The 19,165-nt window shown below is 50.7% G+C and overlaps 1 protein-coding gene across 10 annotated transcripts in view; it reads right to left on the reverse strand.

Annotated features, from left to right (window-relative positions):
- The window catches only part of MAD1L1 (mitotic arrest deficient 1 like 1), a 315,604-nt gene that overhangs the window by 82,007 nt on the left and 214,432 nt on the right, over nucleotides 1-19,165 (reverse strand). For all 10 annotated transcript variants that reach the window (XR_004522011.2, XR_004522012.2, XR_004522010.2 and 7 more), the window contains one exon: nucleotides 853-943. Coding sequence is in view for 6 of the 10 variants with exons in the window: in XM_073793248.1 (XP_073649349.1) it covers nucleotides 853-943 (91 nt within the window). In the remaining 4 variants the exon portion in view is untranslated. The remainder of the gene's footprint in view (nucleotides 1-852; nucleotides 944-19,165) is intronic.

The raw sequence follows: 19,165 nt of genomic DNA on the forward strand, positions 1-19,165 counted from the left end.
TTTCGGCAGCACTCACTGAGCCCCAGTCAGAGGCCTGGGAAGCCATCAGCCGTGACCCCAGGCTGAGCTCAACTAAGGACCCAGAAAGACACTCCCCATCCTGCCCTGACACGGCACCACTGACGGGCGGCCGGGGGTTCATCCGCCAGCAGCCCAGCTCTCCCAGCAGGACTGCGGCCCATTTAAAATGGTACAAGGTGACAGGTCCTGGAGCGGAGTACGGCCCAGCTGCGGCTCACAGCCTCGTTTTATCAGGGTTGTCACTTTTCCCATCTCCAGGAATCGGGAATAAAAAGGAGATCTGATTTGCCTCTAATAGATGCCAAGCGCACAATCACTGGCCTGTCCAAGCTCTGGGTGATCAGTAACTGCAGGCTTCCTGCCGTGAACAACGCAGACAGGAGGGTAAACGAAAAACAAAGCAAAAGCAACACAGTGCAAGTAGCAAACCCCACTTCCCAGCTGCAGGCAGATGCGGACTGGCTGGGATACAAACCCCAAACCGCCCAGCACCTCTGCCGGCGTCTCCTCCCAGGGGGCACGCCCGTCACACCCGCCACGGGCGACGCACAGGTCAGGCTGTGGGCTCGCTGCGGCCAGCGGTCGGGAAAAACGAGACGGAGACCAAGAAAGCGGACGGGGCGGGCGGCTGGGGGCAGCACCACCCGGGGCAGGCTGGCCCTTCTGGTGGCTCGGGACGGGTGTTCTCGGCCAGCCAGGGGCCTGGGTGGGGGACAGGCTCCCGGTTTAGGCTGGTCTGGTCAGCTAGAAAGTGGGATGGCCGGGGTGCAGGAACCTCGGGCCAAACCCAGGAGAAAACAGGAGGGCAGGGCAAGCCCCGGACGAGCTCACCTGCAGGGTGAGCCGCTCCAGCTGTGTCTCCAGCACCTTCTTCTCTTCCTCCAGACGGCTCCGCTCTCCCTCCAGCTCCTCAACCTTCAACCTGCAAGGAGAGCAGACTCGTGACAGGAACCCCACTGCAGCCCGCCCTCTGGGGAGGAAAAGGGGAAAGGTTACAAGATGGTTAAAAGGCTCGTTGCCAAGTACATATTTCTAGAAATGTGACATGAAGAGATGACGTTAAGGAAAAACTGTAAAACACAAGCCCAGGACGGGGCAGCGCAGCCAAGGCGTCTCTTCCGGTGCAGAAGCTTCTGCCGCGGGCAGAGGTGGGGCCCTCGCTGACCACGACCGGAAGGGAGCAGGGAGGAGAACTAACGGGTGGCACGGTGGGCCTGCACGTGTCCTGTGCCCACCAGTCCACCCCCACAAGTGTGACCGCGCACCGGAGGGGTCGCGAGAGTCAAGAGAACGACATGTAGAGAGTCTCCAAGCACGACGAAAAGACAGGGAAGCTCTCCTATGTGCACTGTGGACACAGCTGGTGGCTGGAGGCTGTGGGACCACCCGGACGAGGTGCAGAAGGAGGCTCTTACCCCGAAGGCCCAGAGGCCAAGCAAGGCCAGTGGCCGAAGCAGCCATGCAGGTAGGTTGCAGCTCATCGTAAGAAGGCGCCGATTTTTGTCTTCCTTTTTAAACTTATTTTTTTTATAGCAACCATGTTAATATGACTTAAAATTAAAAAATGCCAAGGAAGCAGTGCCCAGCACTGACACAGGGTAAGGAACAGAGCCTTTTCCACCAGCCAGAATGGAAAACTCATGCTTCATGGGTAATTCAGGAAGGTCTTGGCTCGGGAATGGGAGGTACCTGCTCCAGGCTGGCCCAGCAAATCACAATGGCGAGATCTGAGAGGACCAAACTCTTCCCGAGAAACCTAAGTGCATCCCTGAAAAACGCTCAGCAAGATTTATACAAGCACAGAAACGTTCAGAACCCAGCAACCTAAAACTCACAATGCCTGCCATCCAATCAAAGATTACTGGGCGTTAAGCAGGAAAATTGATCCACAATGAAGAGAATAACCTACCTGTGCAGAGTAACCACACAGACATTACCTGTGCAGAGTAACTGCACAGGCACTACCTGTGCAGGGTAACCGCACAGACGCCGCCCGTGCAGGGTAACCGCACAGACGCCGCCCGTGCAGGGTAACCGCACAGACGCCGCCCGTGCAGGGTAACCGCACAGACGCCGCCCGTGCAGGGTAACCGCACAGACGCCGCCCGTGCAGGGTAACCGCACAGACGCCGCCCGTGCAGGGTAACCGCACAGACGTCGCCCGTGCAGGGTAACCGCACAGACATTACCTGTGCAGGGTAACCGCACAGACATGAAATCAGCACCTAAGGACACTGAAACAGTTATTAAAAGCTACTGGAACAAAGGAATAATAGTCCACTGTTCAGCAGTTAAGGACACGTATGGAAGATATAAACAAGACCAAGTTGAATTCCTAGAGGTGGAAGCTGCAATGCCTGAGATGAAAAGTCCTGGATGATATTAATGATGGACTAGACTCTGCAGGACAAAAGTTTAGTGCACTTGAAGACACAGCGATACAATATCCACAGTAGCAGACAGAGAGGAAAATCGATCTTTAAAACTGGAAGGAGCATTGCTGAGCGGCGGGGCAACTTCACGAAGGTGAATTTACGTGTAACTAGAGTCCCTGCGGTGGCAGTGGTGGTGGTGGTGGTGGTGGGGATGGGACAGAAAAATACTGCAAGAAGGTTCCAAATGTGACGAAATTATAAAGACACAGACCCAAGAAGCTGCACAAACCCGGGCACAAGAAACATGAAGAAAAGAGCCCCAGTGCACAAACTATCTGGCTGCTCCAAACCAGCGATAAAGAAATCCCACAGGCAGCCGCAGAACGGAAGTGTTACCCACAGAGGAGCAAAGCAGCTTCCTCAGCAGAGACACTGCAAGCGAGAAGGAGGAGAAAAGTCCTTAAAATACTAGAAGAAATGAAAAAATGTCAAGCGAGAATTCTATTCCCACTGAAAACAAAAGCGAAATCAAGATGTTCTCAGACATACAAAACCAAAGGATTTTTATCACCAGCAGGCCTGCTCTACAGGAAACGTCAAGGGAAATCCTCAGGCAGAAGGGAAGGAGAAGCCACACAAAGGCGTGAGGAGCAACGGAAATCTTAGCTACGTGGGCAGAAGTATGGCTTTTCATATTATTTACATCCTTTAGAAATATTTAAATTACTATTTTTAAGAGAGGTTGACTGTTTAAACAAAACTAATAAAAAACATATTGGGGTTTCCAGACATAAACATTACGTAAACTTTATGACAGCAACAGCACGAAGGCTGCATAAACAGACACACACAGCTGTGAGATTATATTATATATGTGAAAAGGTATAGTATCACCCGAAGGGAGACGGTGATAAGTGAAAGATGTGTATTAAAAACCTCAGAGCACCCCCTAAAATAAAAAAAACAAAGAGTTACAACCAAAAAGCCAAAAAAGGAAATAAAATGGTATAAAAAACACCCAAGTGGGGCTTCCCTGGTGGCACAGTGGTTGAGAGTCCGCCTGCCAATGCAGGGAACGCAGGTTTGTGCTCTGGTCCGGGAAGATCCCACATGCCGCGGAGCGGCTGGGCCCGTGAGCCATGGCCGCTGGGCCTGCGCGTCCGGAGCCTGTGCTCCGCAACGGGAGGGGCCGCAACAGTGAGAGGCCCGCGTACCACAAAAAAAAAAAAAAACCAAAAAAACCCCCCAAAACACCCAAACAATTCAAAAGAAGCCAGAAAAACAGGCAAATGGGAATGAAGAGACAGGACAAGCAGCAAAGAAAATAAGACGACAAGATCAAACCTAACCGTACAATAATCACACTAAATGTAAATGGTCTAAACACCCCAATTAAAAGGTGGAGAGACCATCAAAACGTATGAAAAAGCAGCACCCAATTAATTATACGCCACCAACAAAAAGGCACTTTCACCATGAAGACACCAACAGAATAATGATAAAGAGGTCAACTGACCAAGAGAACAGAACAATCTGAAACATTCGTGCACTAACAAAAGAGCTTCAGGGCTTCCCTGGTGGCGCAGTGGTTGAGAGTCCGCCTGCCGAGGCAGGGGACACAGGTTTGTGCCCCGGTCTGGGAGGATCCCACGTGCCGCAGAGCGGCTGGGCCCGTGAGCCATGGCCGCTGAGCCTGCGCATCCGGAGCCTGTGCTCCGCAACGGGAGAGGCCACAGCAGTGAGAGGCCCGCGTACCAAAAAAAAAAAAAAGACTTCATGAAGAGAATGAAAAGACAAGCTACAGAATGGGAGAAAAGATTTGCCAATATCTGATAAAGGACTCGTATCCAGATTGTATAAAGGACTCTACAAACTCAACAGCAAGCCAATAAGTAATCAAATAAAAAATGGACAAAAGTTTGAACATTTTACCAAAGAAGATATACAATGACAAGCACGTGAAAAGGTGCCCAACATCGTTAGTCAATAGGGACACAAAAGCTTAAACCACAGTGAGACGCTGCCTCGCATCTACCAGAAGGATTAAAATGGGGAGGACCAACCACACCAAGTGCTGGCAAGGAGAAGCCACACCTCCCGTCCACCGGCAGCGGGAACATGAAACAGTACAACCACTCTGGAAGACAGCTTCTTAAAGAGTTACTCACGCAACTACCAGCCATCCCACGCTGCAGTGTTCCTCCGGGAGAAAAGAAAGGACACAAGGACTCGGCGTGTAACACAAAGTAGCTTCATTCCCACAGCAAAAACTTGGGGCAAACCAGACGTCCGCCAGCAAGGGCGTACGTGAGCGAACAGCGGTGTATGCGCACAGGGGAATAAGGCTCAGCAGAGAGAAAGGGCAAACTGCTGGGACACACACGTGCTGGCTCAAGACAACTAGGCTCAGAGCGAGAGGCCAGAGTACACACTGCACAGCTCCCATAACACACAGCTTCGTGATGTGCCCACCGCCACCCGGTGCTTGAAAGCAGACGGGTACCAGCTGCCTGGGGGTGGTGGAGGGGAGGAGGGGGAGGCAGGGTTATAATTGAGCAAGAGGGAACGTTTGGGGGCGAAGGGCAGGCCCACTATCTTGAGTGTGGTAATGGTTCCATGGGTGTGTGCGTGTGCGTGTGCGTGTGTGTGTGAGAGAGAGAGAAAGAGAATATATCCAGTTGTACACTTAACATGTGCAGCCTACAACTGTGAAGACACACGCTGCACCCGTGCCTTTGACAGGTCACCCTGTCCCTCGCAGAAGCGCCCGAGCAGTGCTGAGCTGCAGGTGCGGGCAGGGCTGCGAGCATCGCAGGGAACTGAGGAAGAGTCTCTGGCGCCCGGTGAGGCCAGTGCCCCGCACAGCTCGCATGCCACCCCCTAGTTTTCACAGGGGAACCTGAGGCTCACAGAGGTTAAGTGACCGCAGGGAAGCGGCCCATCCGGTACCCAGGCTAGGGAGCCCGGTAGTCGGGCTCCAGGGCCGATGCCCTGACCCTCTAGGTCAGTGCTTCTCCGAGGGACGACTCGGAGGTGTGACCCGCCCGGCCCCGGTGAGGCATCCCCGTGAGCTTGGGGGGGAGGTGGTGGTCAGTGCCCAGGCCTCCGCCGGGAAGCCGCTTCTGGAGAAGGACCCTGCATCTCAGGGACAGGCTGCGTGAGAGCCCCGCAAGGCCCCTCTTAAAACAGTTATTATGGATTCTGAAGGCTTGTGAGCGAAAGTTCTCCGGTCTAAACTCAAATAAGCACACGTACGCGCCAGCAGACTTCCTAATAAGCGGCGAGCTAGAACCCATCCCAGCTGTCGGAGAGCAAACCACGTCAACAGCACTAGTTGTGCATCTTAAAAACGGGCGCTTTCTTCTCCTTGTCCTCCTTTGAGGCGAACTGTTATCTCACCGAGGGGTCGGGGGAGAGGACGAATGAATGAGTGTGTGTGCGTGTTTGTTCAAATCTCAGAACGCTGGTCTGCCTTCAAACTGTTCAAAGCAATCAGGTCTGGCGTTAAGTGTCTTGAAATTGACTAACTCCAAGTTTTTTAAACACTGAGGGTATTACATAAACTGGATGACATCCCAGATCATTTCTCGAGAAGACGAAGCCAATCAAAGCAGGCGTGAGTGCGCGTGTGTGTGTGTGCACGTGCGCGTGTGTGTGTCAGGAGAAATCAGCGAGAGAGGGGTGTTTGTTATCTTCCCTAAAAAAACATTTGCAATGAATGTACCAACTACCCTGGAAAACTTCTGAGGGAAGAATGATTGCTTTTGCAGAACTAAAACCCAGGGTAGCGGGGGTAGGGTGCCAGGGGTCAGGCTCCCGGTGCTGGAGGGGACAGTGGGCGGAACTAGAGGCGCCGCTGAGCAAAGAGCAGCTGGGCTGGGAGGCCACTCGCCCAGGCTGACCGCCCTCTGGTCCCGGGCCCCACACCCTGCCTGCTGGCCTCCTCCCCGACCGCCTGCTCAGGGCTCTACAGCTGCTCTGTCCCCGTGGGCCTGGCCATCCCTCTGTCGGACGGTCTGCTCTGTGTCCCCAGCATCGGGCTCACCGCAGGCATCGCTGGCCCTGTCCTGCGCCTGCAGCAGAGGCTCGAGCGTGGGGAGATGGACCGCACCAGCTCTGGAGCCGCTCGTACGAGGAGGGGGGTGTCCTGCTACAGACTGAATGTCTGGGTCCCCCAGATTCACACGTTGGAGCCCAACCCCGGGTGTGATATTTGGAGGTGGGCCTCTGGAGGGCGATGGGTCAGACGAGGCCGGGGCGGGGTGGGCCCTCGGGGTGGGGTCGGCGAGAAGGCGTCAGCAGGCTAAGAGGGAGGCCTCAGGGGAAACCAGACTTGCCAACACCCTGACCTCAGGCTCCAGGCCTCCAGAACCATGAGAGAGTAAGTGTGCTGTATGAGCCACTGAGAAGGTGCTGCCGGAACCGACGGGCTCCTGGGCAGAGGCTGGGTGGGGCGGGAGGCAGCTGCCGGAAACAAGGACGCTGAGGGCGACAGTGGTGAGAGTGGAGGGCAGGGCCGCGTCACTAGGCCACAGCGGTTCTGCGAAGGCGAAACGCTGGAGACCGCTGAGCTCGGTGCTGAGAGAGTGTCCTGGTCCCTCCTGACCGTTGACGACAGAAGGTGAAATGAAAGTGAAGCAGGAACTGTTAACAGTACGTACCCCGGATCTGATGCGATGAGAAGGCATGAAACCCCAAACCCCAGCATCTTCCCAAAAGCCACACGTCAGCCTCGTCGCAGAACACGTCAGACAAACGTGGGCTGGGGATGCTGGTACGGCCAAGGTCGCGGAAAACAAAGACCGAGAAACTGGCAGAGAGCGGGGGAGGCGGGGGGATGAGATGGCTGAGACCAGGGTGGGGCCCTGGGCTGGACGCTGCTGGGTGAACGAACGGCTGAACGCAGGCCGCAGACCAGTTGACTGTGACTTGACTGTGACAAACGCACCAGGGAGACGAAGATGTTGATAATGAGGGACAAAGGTGAGCAGCGTGTGAGGCGCGCTGTGCCATCTGGGCACCTCTCCTGTAAGCCAGCAATCGTTCCGAAGTGAACAGCTGGCAAGAAAGAAGGGAAAGAAAGGAGGGAGGGAAGGAAGAATGACGCTGGGGTGGCCGTATTAACACCGGACAAAGGAGACTTCAGGAGATAACCAGACAGTGGCCACCCCAAAAAAGAGGAATGACAAACATGTAAAACGGTTTATTCACCAAGAAGACACAATAACTCTAAATGAACACGCCCCCAAAAGCAGAGCTTCAAAATACATGAAGCGAAAAATGACGGACCCGGAAGGAAAAACAGACAAACCCACAAGTATGGTTGGAGATTTCAAAGCTTCCTGCTAAGGAGTTAGAACTGTGGACAGAAGACGAGCAAAGACACACAGGACTGAACAACACTGTCAACCGATGGGATCTAACAGGAACTTACAGAACATACCACCCAATGCAACAGGATACTCATTCTTCTCAAGTACAGATAAAGCATTCTCCAAGACACAGCATGTTCCTGGGGCATTTAACAAACATTAGCAAATTAAAGAAACTGAAAACCATACAACCTGACTGAATGAAAATGAGACCACGACAGATCGCAAGTGTGGGATGCAGCTGAAGCAGTGCCTAGAAAAGATCTGTAGCCTTAAACGCTTATATTAGAAAACAAGAGAGATCTCAAATCAATAATCTAAGCTTCCACCTTAAGAAACTAGAAAAAAAGGGGGAAAATACAGCCAAAGCAAGAAGACGGAGGGAAATAATAAAGAGTGGAAATCAATGAAATTGAGACACAAAAACAATGAGGATAATGAACGAAGCCCAACACTGTTCCTTTGAAAAGACCAATTAAGTTGTAAGGCTCCAGCGAGACCGGCAAAGGGAAAAGTCGAGACGAGGCCGAGCGGCAGCACCAGGAGCGGGAGGCTCCGCGGGAGCGCGTCCACACGGACAGCTGCCCTCGGTCCAGCCAAGCCGCCCAACGAGGCACCCACCACCCGACCCTTCTAAAGACCTTCCACAACAGAAATACCCAGGCCTACGTGGTTTCACAGTCTCTGCCAGAAAAGACGAGGAGTACTTCCCGGCTTGCCGCGTGAGGCCAGCGTTACGCTCAGACAGAGCCAGAAAAGGACAGAACAACAGACGAAGCCCACAGACCAGTATCCCTCACAAATGGACCAAAAATCATCAACAAAGCACTGGCAAGCTGAATCCAGCAATACGTAAGAACATTACATGACAGCCAAGGGGGCTTTATCTCGTGATGTCAGGCTGGCTCAACACTGAAAAGTAAATCAATGTAATCTACCATATTGACAGTTTAAAGAAGAAAAAACACACAATCGTATCAATCTATTCAAGAAAGGATTTAACAAAATTCAACATCTACTCATGATAAACTTTTATAAGAATCAAAGTCAAATCAAGAATAGAAGGGAACTGCTACATCCTGATACATCTACAAAAAAACCTACAGCTAACTAACGGTGAAGGACTAGGTGCTCCTCCAAGACCAGCAACGAGGCGGAGATGTCTGCCCTCCTCACCCCAACGCCAGTCTGCAAGTCTTAACCAAAGGCATCCCACTCACAGAAGATACAAAACCGATGTAGACAAGGTACAGATAAGGGTACCTGCCCAGGAAAATCCCAAGGAATCAACCAAAAATAAAGACCAAAAAAACCCTCACAGAACTGATAAGTAAATTCGGTTAAGGTGCAGGATACAAGATGAACAACTCAGAAATCAATCATTTCTATGTAATAGTAAGGCAACATAAAACAAAATTTACAACTGATATAAAAAGGCATACTTAGGTATAAATCTAATAAAACATGCAGAGTCCGTATACTGAAAATACAAAATGCTGACGAAAAATCAAAGATGTAAATAAATAGATACGTATTGTGTTCACGGAATGGAAGACCCAACATAAGGAGAATGTCAATTCTTCCCAAACTGACGTAAAGATTTAACTCAATGCCAATAAAACTCCAGCAGGATTTTTTTTGGGTAGATATAGACAAACCAATTCTAAAATTTTTATGGCAAGTCAAAGGAACTAGAATAGCTAAAACAACTCTGAAAAAGACGAATGAAATCGGAGGAGTCACACTACCAGATTTTAAAAACTTGCCCCAAGGTTACCAGTAGTCAAGACAGGGGTGATGAGATAAACACGTAGATCAATACAGCAAAATGGAGAATCCAGGACGAGAGAGAAATATGCCCAACCGATTTTTTTTTTTTTTTTTTTTTTTTTTTGCGGTACGCGGGCCTCTCACTGCTGTGGCCTCTCCCGCTGCGGAGCACAGGCTCCGGATGCGCAGGCTCAGCGGCCATGGCTCACGGGCCCAGCCGCTCCGCGGCACGTGGGATCTTCCCGGACCGGCGCACGAACCCGCGTCCCCTGCATCGGCAGGCGGACTCTCAGCCACTGCGCCACCAGGGAAGCCCTGCCCAACCGATTTTTGACAAAGGCATAAAAAAGCAATTCAACGAAGGAAGGATAGCCTTTACCATATATTGTCCTGAAGCAGCTAAACTTCTTTAGGCAAAAATAAAAGTAAATCTTCACCTAAACCTCCATCTTACCCAAAATTTAACTGAACATGGATCAGAAACTTAAATGTAGAATGTGAAACTAGAACATTTTAAGAAATAAACATAGGATAACGCCTTTGGTACTCAAGGCTAGGCAACGAGTTTTCAGACCCAACATCTAAAACTTGATAAATTGGACTTTTTCAAAATTTAAAACTTTTGTTTTAAGACATTGGTAAGATAATGAAAATAAAGTACAGACTAAGAGAAAATATTTGCGAAGCACATATTTGACAAATACGTATCCAATACACATAAAGAATTTGCAAAATTCAACAATAGGTTAAAAAACAAAGCAACAACCAAAAAACAACTGGGTAAAAGACAGGTGAGCTATCTGAACAGATACCTCACCAAAAAGGTTAAACAGGTTGCAACTAAACACATGAAAAGGTGTTCAACATCAGTAGCCACTTGGGAAATACAAGTAGAAAACCATGGTGAGATGCACTACACGCTCAGCAGAAGGGCTAAAATAGGAATATTGACTATAGCAAGCGCTGACAAGGAGGCACCCAAACTCTCACACAATTCTGTTTGAGCACCGAGCAAACCACTTTCCAAAGCCAAACATGCACTTCATTCATTCCTTAGAAATTCCACTCCTGCGCGTCTACCCTGGAGAAATGGAAACTTGTGCCCACACACAGCCCGCACGTGCATGTTTACAGCAGTCCTAGTCACAACTGCCCGGAGCTGAAAACAACACAGATACCCGTCAACAAGCGAATGGATAAATTTTTTACAGCGGCAGCATGTCCATCAGTGGACTATTACCCAGCTATGAAAAGGAACAACAACAACAAGGACGCAGGGCGCTTGGGAACCTGTAAATCAACTAGACCCGACAGCGGAGGACACATTCTTGCAGGGTGCACACGGATACTCTCCAGAAAAGACTACATATGTTAGGCTACAAAACAAGTCTTAGAAGTTAAATTTATTGATCTCATGGAATTAACTCAATGGGCTGAAAGTAAAACCCAATAATAGAAGGAAAACTGGAAAACAAATATGTGAACACTAAACAACAGACCCTTAAACAACCAACAGATAAGAGAAGAAATCACAAGGAAATCAGAAAATACCTGGAGGAAATAAAATAAAACAACACACAGGACAACAGTGGAAGCAGTGTTCTGGGGGAACCGACAGCCTTAAATGACTACATTAAAAAAGGAGGATCTCAAATCGATAACCTAACTGTACACCTTAAGAAACTAGAAAAGGAAGAGCAAACTGAACTCAAAGGTGGTAGAAGGGAGAGAATAATAAAGATTAGAGACAATGACACAGAGAACAGAAAACCAGTAAGAAAAATCAACAATACCAAAAGCTGGTTATTTGAAAAGATCAACAAAGTCGACAAACCTTCAGCTGGAATGATTAATATATTTCAATATAAATAAAAATCAGTTATATTTCTATACAGTGGAAATGAACAATGTGAAAAACAAATCTAAGAAAATAATTCCATTTACAAGAGCATCAAAGAGAACGAACTACTTAGGAATCAATTTACCCAGGGAGGTGTAAGATTTGTACACCGAAAACTGCAAAAGATTGCTAATAGAAATGAAAGAAAAACTAAATAAATGGGGAGACATTCCATGTTCATGAATTGGAAGACTTAATATTGATGTTAAGATGTCAGAGAAATCAAAACGATCTTGGAAAAGGACAACAAAGCTGGAAAACCCATACCTCCTGGTTCCAAAACTTGGTCGAAAGCTACGGTATTCAGAAAGGAATGAACTTTATACAGATAACATCTTGGATGAATCTCACTTATGCTGAGTGAAAGAAGCCAGTCTCAAAAGATTACAAATTGTAGGATTTCATTTATAGGACATTATTGAGAAAAAATCAAAACTGTAGGGATGGAGAACAGATCAGGGGTTGCCAGGGGATTATGGGTATGTAGGTGGGCGATTATAAACTGACGGCGTGAGGAGGATTTTGAAGTGATGAAATTATTTTATGCTCTGATTAGGGGGTAAGTAATTAACATTCACAGAATTGTACACCAAGAGAGAGACCATTTTGCTACATGATAACGTTAACAGTAAAAAATAAAGAGTCTCCTAGGATACAGTCTGTGCCGTATCGTGATGGTGACAACAAGCGTGAATACTTGCTTGTCAGTGTGACTGTGGCATCTGCTGAGGCGGCTGAGGAGTACTTTACTACCGCCATTCTGCACAACTGCAGGAGCATGGCGATCATCAAAAGCAGACTGGCTTTTATTTGGTTTAATCATGGTTTTAGGCTTCTCCAAAGACAACACACTGTCTGAGACCTGCCTTCTGGGTGGACGACTACCACAGCCCCACCCCTGGGTACCTCACCCTCGCGACACTGGACATTAAAAGGGACGCACCCTGCTGTATGCAGAGTATGCCTCAATGACACAGGTATTTTTAAATCCCTCTTCGGGATTTAAATCCCTAAGAATCGTAGGCTAATGCAGAGAGAGCACGGGGTGCAGAGCCTGACACACAGAAAGCACTGGGTGAACGTCCGCTGCTTCGGCACGATTGTTACCACTGCTGCTGGGGGGGGGGAACTGTCCCCACTTTCAAAACCATAAGGCGTCGGAATCCTAGGTACAAGACAGCCCAAGCACCGTCGAGCTTCTGGGACCCAGAAAGGACGCTTGCCCGAAAGTCAAAACATGGCCAACGGTTAATGCACAGAGATGTTCATCACGGTTTGTTCTTAACAGCTGAAAACGTGAAAATAACTCAAACTCCAGAGGTGGGTTAGCCAACTGCGTTACGGAACAAACTATATGTTAATATTTACACGAAGTCTGTAAAAACATGGGAAAGCGTTATAATACAAAGTGGAGAAACAGAGTTTAAATGATGTGGATTTCACTATGTATAAAATATTTATGAATAGAAAAAAGTGCCAAAGAGTTCAGTTTAAGACGCCAGTTCCAGCATTTACATTTAAGTGCAACCTCTCTCAAAATTCCATTAAAACAAGAACAGGTCTTCCTTACTTCCTTTGAGGCCTGCTTCTGAAAGGACAAAGAAAATAGAAGGCACAGTGTCCAAAAAACTTCAGAAGTTGGAAAACAGATGAATGAATGGTAAATGACACAAAAAAGCTAACTCCCAGACCAGCAGTGGAAACGCCAAGAAGCTTCTACCACAAAAAGTGCCCCAAGTCTCAGGAACGGCATCACCGAGAGTTGCTTCCGGAAGCAGCGAGAAGGCAGGGCTCCAACTGGAAGTGGCTGGAAGTCTCTCTCTCTCTCTCTTCTTCCCCACTTTTTAGGAAATAATTACAGGAACTTGCAAAAACTGTACAAGGAGGCCCATGTCTTCTTCACTCAGTGTCTCCTCAGTGGTAACGAGGTAAACAGCTGCCACGTGACGCTGTCGCATGTGCAGATGTGTGTAAACACCGCCGCCATTGAGCCCACGCACACCGTCTCCTCGGAGACACCCATCCCCCCACCCCCACCCCCGGTAACCTCTTCTTCTGTGTTCTAAAGAGACGGTGTAAAACTGATGTTAATTATTCTTTAAATGTTTACAATTCTTCAGGGACACCATATGGGCCTGGCAACATATTTTGGAGGAACATTTTAATCATGAATTCAAGTTTTTAATGTTTGTAAGATGATTCAGATTTCCTGTTTCATCTTGGTTGAGTTTTGGTAGTCTCTGGTGTCTGAGGCATTGGTCCGTTGCCCCCAGTTAATGATCTGGCAAGCTTGGGGCTGTTCAGTGTCCTGTGTCCTCTACGTAGCCGAGGGCCTGCAGAGACACCCTGTGCACGCTCGATACTCATGACCTGTGTCTTCTCTTTCCAGACTTGTCAGTTTTGCTAGACGTTTATTAATTTTATTGACTTTTTTTTTTCAAAGAACTGGCTTTCTGCCTCAAGAATTTTCTGTTTTTCTCCTTTCAATTTCATTATATTTTGCCCTTTATTATTTCCTCCTTTCTGCTTGTTTTGGCCTTATTTTGTTCTTCTTTTTTCGGGGTCTTGAGGCTGGAATAGAAATCGGAGACCTCCCCACTTTCCTAACGCAAACGTTCAGTACTGTGCACCCGCCTTCTCGGCGCTGACTCTTATTGTCCCACAGACTCCGACAGGTGTGTTTTCACCATCAGTCAGCTGTATTTATCTCTCCTTTGAGATGTCCTCTTCCACACTCGAGCTATTTGTTTAAGAGTGTGTTGTTTAATCTCCAAACGTTAGGAGATTCCCCTGTTGTTTTTCTGTTACTGACTTCTGGTTTGAGCTCCTTCTGGTCAGACAGCACACAGGGTATGAAGCCGATTCTCCTGAACTTGCGGAGGTCTGTTCCACGCCCCGGGTGCGGTCCACGCCGCTGGCCTTCCAGGTGCGCTGCCCACGCGCCTCCCCTGGATGCGGGTCAGGTCCTGCTGGTGGATGGAGGTGCTCAGTTCTTCCACGTCTTGGCTGCTTTACGGTCTGGAAGTTCTACGACGTCTGAGAGGCTGTGATGCGGTCCTGGACTGCACGGGTGGGTCTGTCCGTTTCTCCGCTCAGGTCCGTCTCTGGGCTTCACGAGTTCTGAAGTTCTGTCGTCTGGCGCACACACATTTAGGATCGTTGTATCTTCTTGGCAGACTGAGCCTCATGTAACGTCCCTTTTTTGTCCACCGTATTTTACCTGAAATTATTCCATTAATATAAGCCATACCTACTTTAAAAACATTCATGTTTCCATAGTCCATCATTTCTCATCCTTTTCCTTTCAACCGACCTCTGTTGTTACCGCTGAAGTTGAGTCTTGTAGATAAACTACAACTGGGTCGTGTGTTCATACCCACTCTGCCGCTCTGTTATCTTCTAGTTGGTGTGTTTAGATCATTTACTTTAAAAGGAACTACTGATTTGCTGGTGCTTAAATCTGTCACTTTATTATATGTTCTCTGCTCACTCCCTGTTCCCAACTCCTCTGTTTCTCTTTTCTGGCCTGCCAGCAGGTTACTTGTACAGTTTTGTAGTGTTCTGAGCACTCTGCATTGCAGATACTTCTCAGTGGTTGCTGAAGCTATTAAGATACACATAGGGGACTTGGCCTCCTGGGGCTGACATATCCCTCTCCCCACTTTAACATAAGAATGGGTTTGTGCGTTTCTTCTGTCACCAGCATCACGGGACGCTACGGGTTTTTGACCTCGAGTACGATTTCAGAAAAACGCGAGGACCGTCTCTCATACTTCTCCCTGTTTTTACCCACGCCCCTGTTCCTTCCCCTCGGGAATTCCAAGCTTTCCTCTGTTACCATGTCCCTCCTACTCGGGAGGCTTCCTTAGACATTCGTTAAGGGTAGGTGTGCTGGTGACAAATTCTCTTAGTTTCACTTCGTCTGAGAATGTCTTGATTTTCCTTTCATCCCTGAAGGATACTTCCACTGGCTGACAGTTCTTTTCTCTCAGAACTTGAAAACTGTGCACTTCATTCTGGCTTCCGCAGCTTCAGATGAAAAACTAGCTGTCACTCAGATCCATGTCCCTGGAGATGCTACCGTGTTTCTCTCTAGCTTCTTTCAAGATTTTTCCTTTGTGTTTAATTTTCAGAAGGTTAATTAGCAGGTGTCATGGTGTGGATTTCTCTAGTTTTATACTGTGAGGGCTTCACTTAGCTTCTTCAATCTGTAGTTTTATGCCCTTCACCAGATTTGGGAAATTTTCAGTCATTACTTCTTAAGGTATTTTCCCAGCCCCGATCCCTTTCTCCCTGTCTGGGACCCCAATTAAGCAAAGTCCCACACTGTGTCCCCTCATCACAGGTCCCCGAGGCTCTGTTCCTGTTTGTTTTCAGTCTGCTTCCCTGTGGCTCTGGTGAGATCATTTCTATTGATCTGCCCTTGAGTTCACAATTCTCTCTCTCGTCTGCAGTCTACTGTGGAGCATATCCAATGAGCTTTCTATTTTGGTTATTGTATTTTTCAGGTGTATAATTTCTGTTTGGTTCTTTTTAAAAAAAAAAACAATTTTTATTTCTTTGTTGAGGTTTACCATTTTTTCATTTGTTTAAAGAGGATGTGTAAGTGTTTGCAGAAGCATTTTTACGATGCTGCTTTAAAATCGTCATCGGGTAATTCCGCCACCCGAGTCACTGTGGCGTTGGTGTCTGATGACTGTCTTCTCTTGTTCATGTTACAGCTGCCCTGCTTCTGGACAGGATAAGGGGCTTTTACTGCATCCTGGACACCCCAAGCATTACGCTGTGAGACCTCCTCCTCTTTAACCTTCCCCTGGCGGCAACCACCCAGCTCAGGAGGAGGTGGAAGTCCCTGCTGACATGATGCTGCAAAAGCAGACCCTGCAGACAGGGTGGTGTCAGCTGGGCTCCCCACTGGTCCACCAACACCAGGGCTGGTGAACAAGGGCCGCCCCGCTGCTCCAGGGTGGGAGCAGGAACTGTGTGCCGAGCCTTCTGACTCGGGTCAGTGACAGGAAGGGTGACCAGCCCCCGCCATCGCACTCTGGCTCCAGTGCTGCCCCAGAGGATCAGCTCAGCCCTGCTGACACTCCCTGGGCTGACACTCCACTGCCTGCTGCAGCCGGTGGTCACCGAAAGCCCTGCTGGCCCAGTGGCACTGCCGGGTGGGCCTGCGTGCTGGTGCCATGGGGCAGGAAGGGGACGGGTTTTTCCTGGGCATTTGGCTAAAGCGGGGCGGTGTTGTCAGAGGGCTTCCCCTCGCGGGGGAACAGGCTTTCCTGGGAGCTGTGTGTATCTTGTTGCTGATCCAGGCAAAGTGCAGCTGAGATAACTCGGGAGCTCGCCAAGTCCCAGGGTCCTCAAGGCCACCCTTGAGCCCCTGCCCGGGCCTTCCTCGGTTGGTGTGATGCAAAGGGTTCTGGGTTGTAAGGGGAGGACCTGGGCATGACGCGGCTGCTCCAGCTGACCAGAACCAGAAGCTAAAGATCTTTTCAAAATCCAGCATCTGCACATCCTCTTCCGCATCTGATCTTATGTGTCTCTCCCCTGCCTCTGAAGAAGACCGGAAATTCATTTTCTTTACAGAGAAGACAGCGGGTCTCCGGGCAGAAGGGTACCAGGTAGAGGGCAAAGTTGCCCGGGTCAACAGGGGACCGAGGGGACGTCCCCACAGTGACACCGAGCTTGCCGGTCCTGTCCCCAGCTACACGCCCAGAAGCTGGCAGCCCAACCTCCAGGTAGGCATCTTCCCCGAAGACAGGACCCAGACGCCAGTCCTGAGGCTCCCAGTGAAATGGCCACGTTCAACCTAGTGCAGCCGCAGGGAGTCCACCAGGCCCAGGGTGGGTCCAGGAGCTGCTCGGTGTCCCCCCTCCCCGTGAGCAGATGGCTGGTACCACCAGGGCCTCGAGGAGAACATCAACAGGAGACCTACGCCCAGACCACCATGGTGACAGAAAGAAAGCAACTTAGAGGAAGCAGGTTGTGCGGACAGAAGAGAGCTTCATGATTAACGTCAAGGAGTCAGTGAACGTGTTCTAAGTATAAAACAGCAACGGCAACACTACAAAAGAGTCTCAGGAAACTAACAGCGTGACAGGAAGTAAAAGAGAGCGGGTGATAAATTCGGGGTAAGTTTATAGGATGCAGAAGCAAACGATGGAAAGTAGGATCAAACACGTTCTCACGGAAAGAATTCAGAAAGCTCAACACGCAGGTGAGAGTTTCAGAGAAGCAGCAGCAGCAAAGGGAGACGAGACGCCTCCCGAGAGGTGGGGATGAGAGGCGCCAGACGAAAGGCCTCCGGGTGTCCAGCACGCGGCGCAGACCGGGCCGCCAGAGCGCGTCTCTGTCGCACTTCGGGGCGCCGGACGGCACACGGCTCTTCGGTCCCCCAGAGAGAAGGCACGAGGCGGGCCAGGACCCAGACCCAGAGGCTCTGCCCGGTGGGGGGAGGCTGCCCCTCGCACCCACCGCAGGGTCAGCGCAAGGAGTGGAGAGACGGGGTCCTGGCCCCGGCTCCCCGCACGGTCCAGGCGGGGACCCCGTGGCTGCTGGCAGCCGGGCAGCAGGTGGGCGGAGAGGCCCAACGCTGGTTCCCAGTGTGCCTGCAGCCCGGGCGGAAGGGTCCTGCTGGCCAACCAACGGGCTTCCTGGCGGAGCTGCACGTGGTGCGGAGGGGCAGCGGGAGGCTGCCCTCAGCCCGGAGCACCAGGGTCTGGGGGCCTCACCCCGGCCACGGCTGCCTTTCAAAGGGCACCCCTCGCTGAGGTCCACAGGCCCAGGCCCAGGTCCACGGAGGCGCGTTTGGCTTCAGGGCCTGGGTCGCGGGGGGTGACCGTGCAGCCACGTCCGTGTTCGGCCGCGCCCGCTCCCGGGACCCAACACTCGTCTCCTGATCGAGGGCAGTGTAAGACCCGGAGCAGGGGTGCTCAGCAAGGATCCGTTCAGTAAGTTTTCTAAAGAAAGAATAACAGGAATCTAGCCCCTGGCAGTCCGGAAGGGGAGGGGGCGAGGCCCAGCACAGCGCCATCCTTGGGGGGAGGGGGCGTCCCCAGTGCCCCCCAGCCCTTGAAGCAGGGGACTCTGCGCGCTGGAACGGGCCTGGGTGGGCAGGTGGGGGGCCCCAGGCGGCAGTGAGGGCACCGGAGGGCGGGACGGGCAGGCGCCGGTCTCCAGGACGAGCAAGTCTATCCAGATGCTAAACCCAGACAGCACCTGGGATCCCCCAGAGCCGCCAGCACAGACGCAGGAGCCCAGCCTTGTTCCAGCTGAGAGAGCCCTTCGGCCGCTGCCACTCAAATCTTTACTGAACTTTCCCCAGTTTCCTTCCTCAAGAGAGTGACGCTTTAAAACGTCACGTGCACACACTTAACGCGTCACACACGCGACATGTATGTTAACACACACGCAACCTATGCACAGCAGCTCCACCTGTGTGCGTGACAAAGGCACGCCGTGCCCACCCTGTCCTCACCCCCATCCTCGGAAGGAAGGGGCTCCCAGGTGCCCCCTGTGGGCAGGGCCAGCCCTGGGCCCCAGGCTCCCCTGGCCGGCCAGGCTTCCAGGGAAGGCCGAAGGGCGGGTGACGGACGGCAGGCCGTTGGGTTCACTGCCTTCCTCTGCACTGACCCCTTAGGCGCAGGCGTTCCTGGATCCGTGGGAGAAGGAGAGGACCAGGGAGGTGGCGGCTGCCTGGGTTTTCACTCAGGGGCGGGGGCCCTGGA

This window comes from Tursiops truncatus, chromosome 15, assembly GCF_011762595.2.
Source record: "Tursiops truncatus isolate mTurTru1 chromosome 15, mTurTru1.mat.Y, whole genome shotgun sequence".
In the NCBI taxonomy this organism is placed as follows: Eukaryota; Metazoa; Chordata; class Mammalia; order Artiodactyla; family Delphinidae; genus Tursiops; species Tursiops truncatus.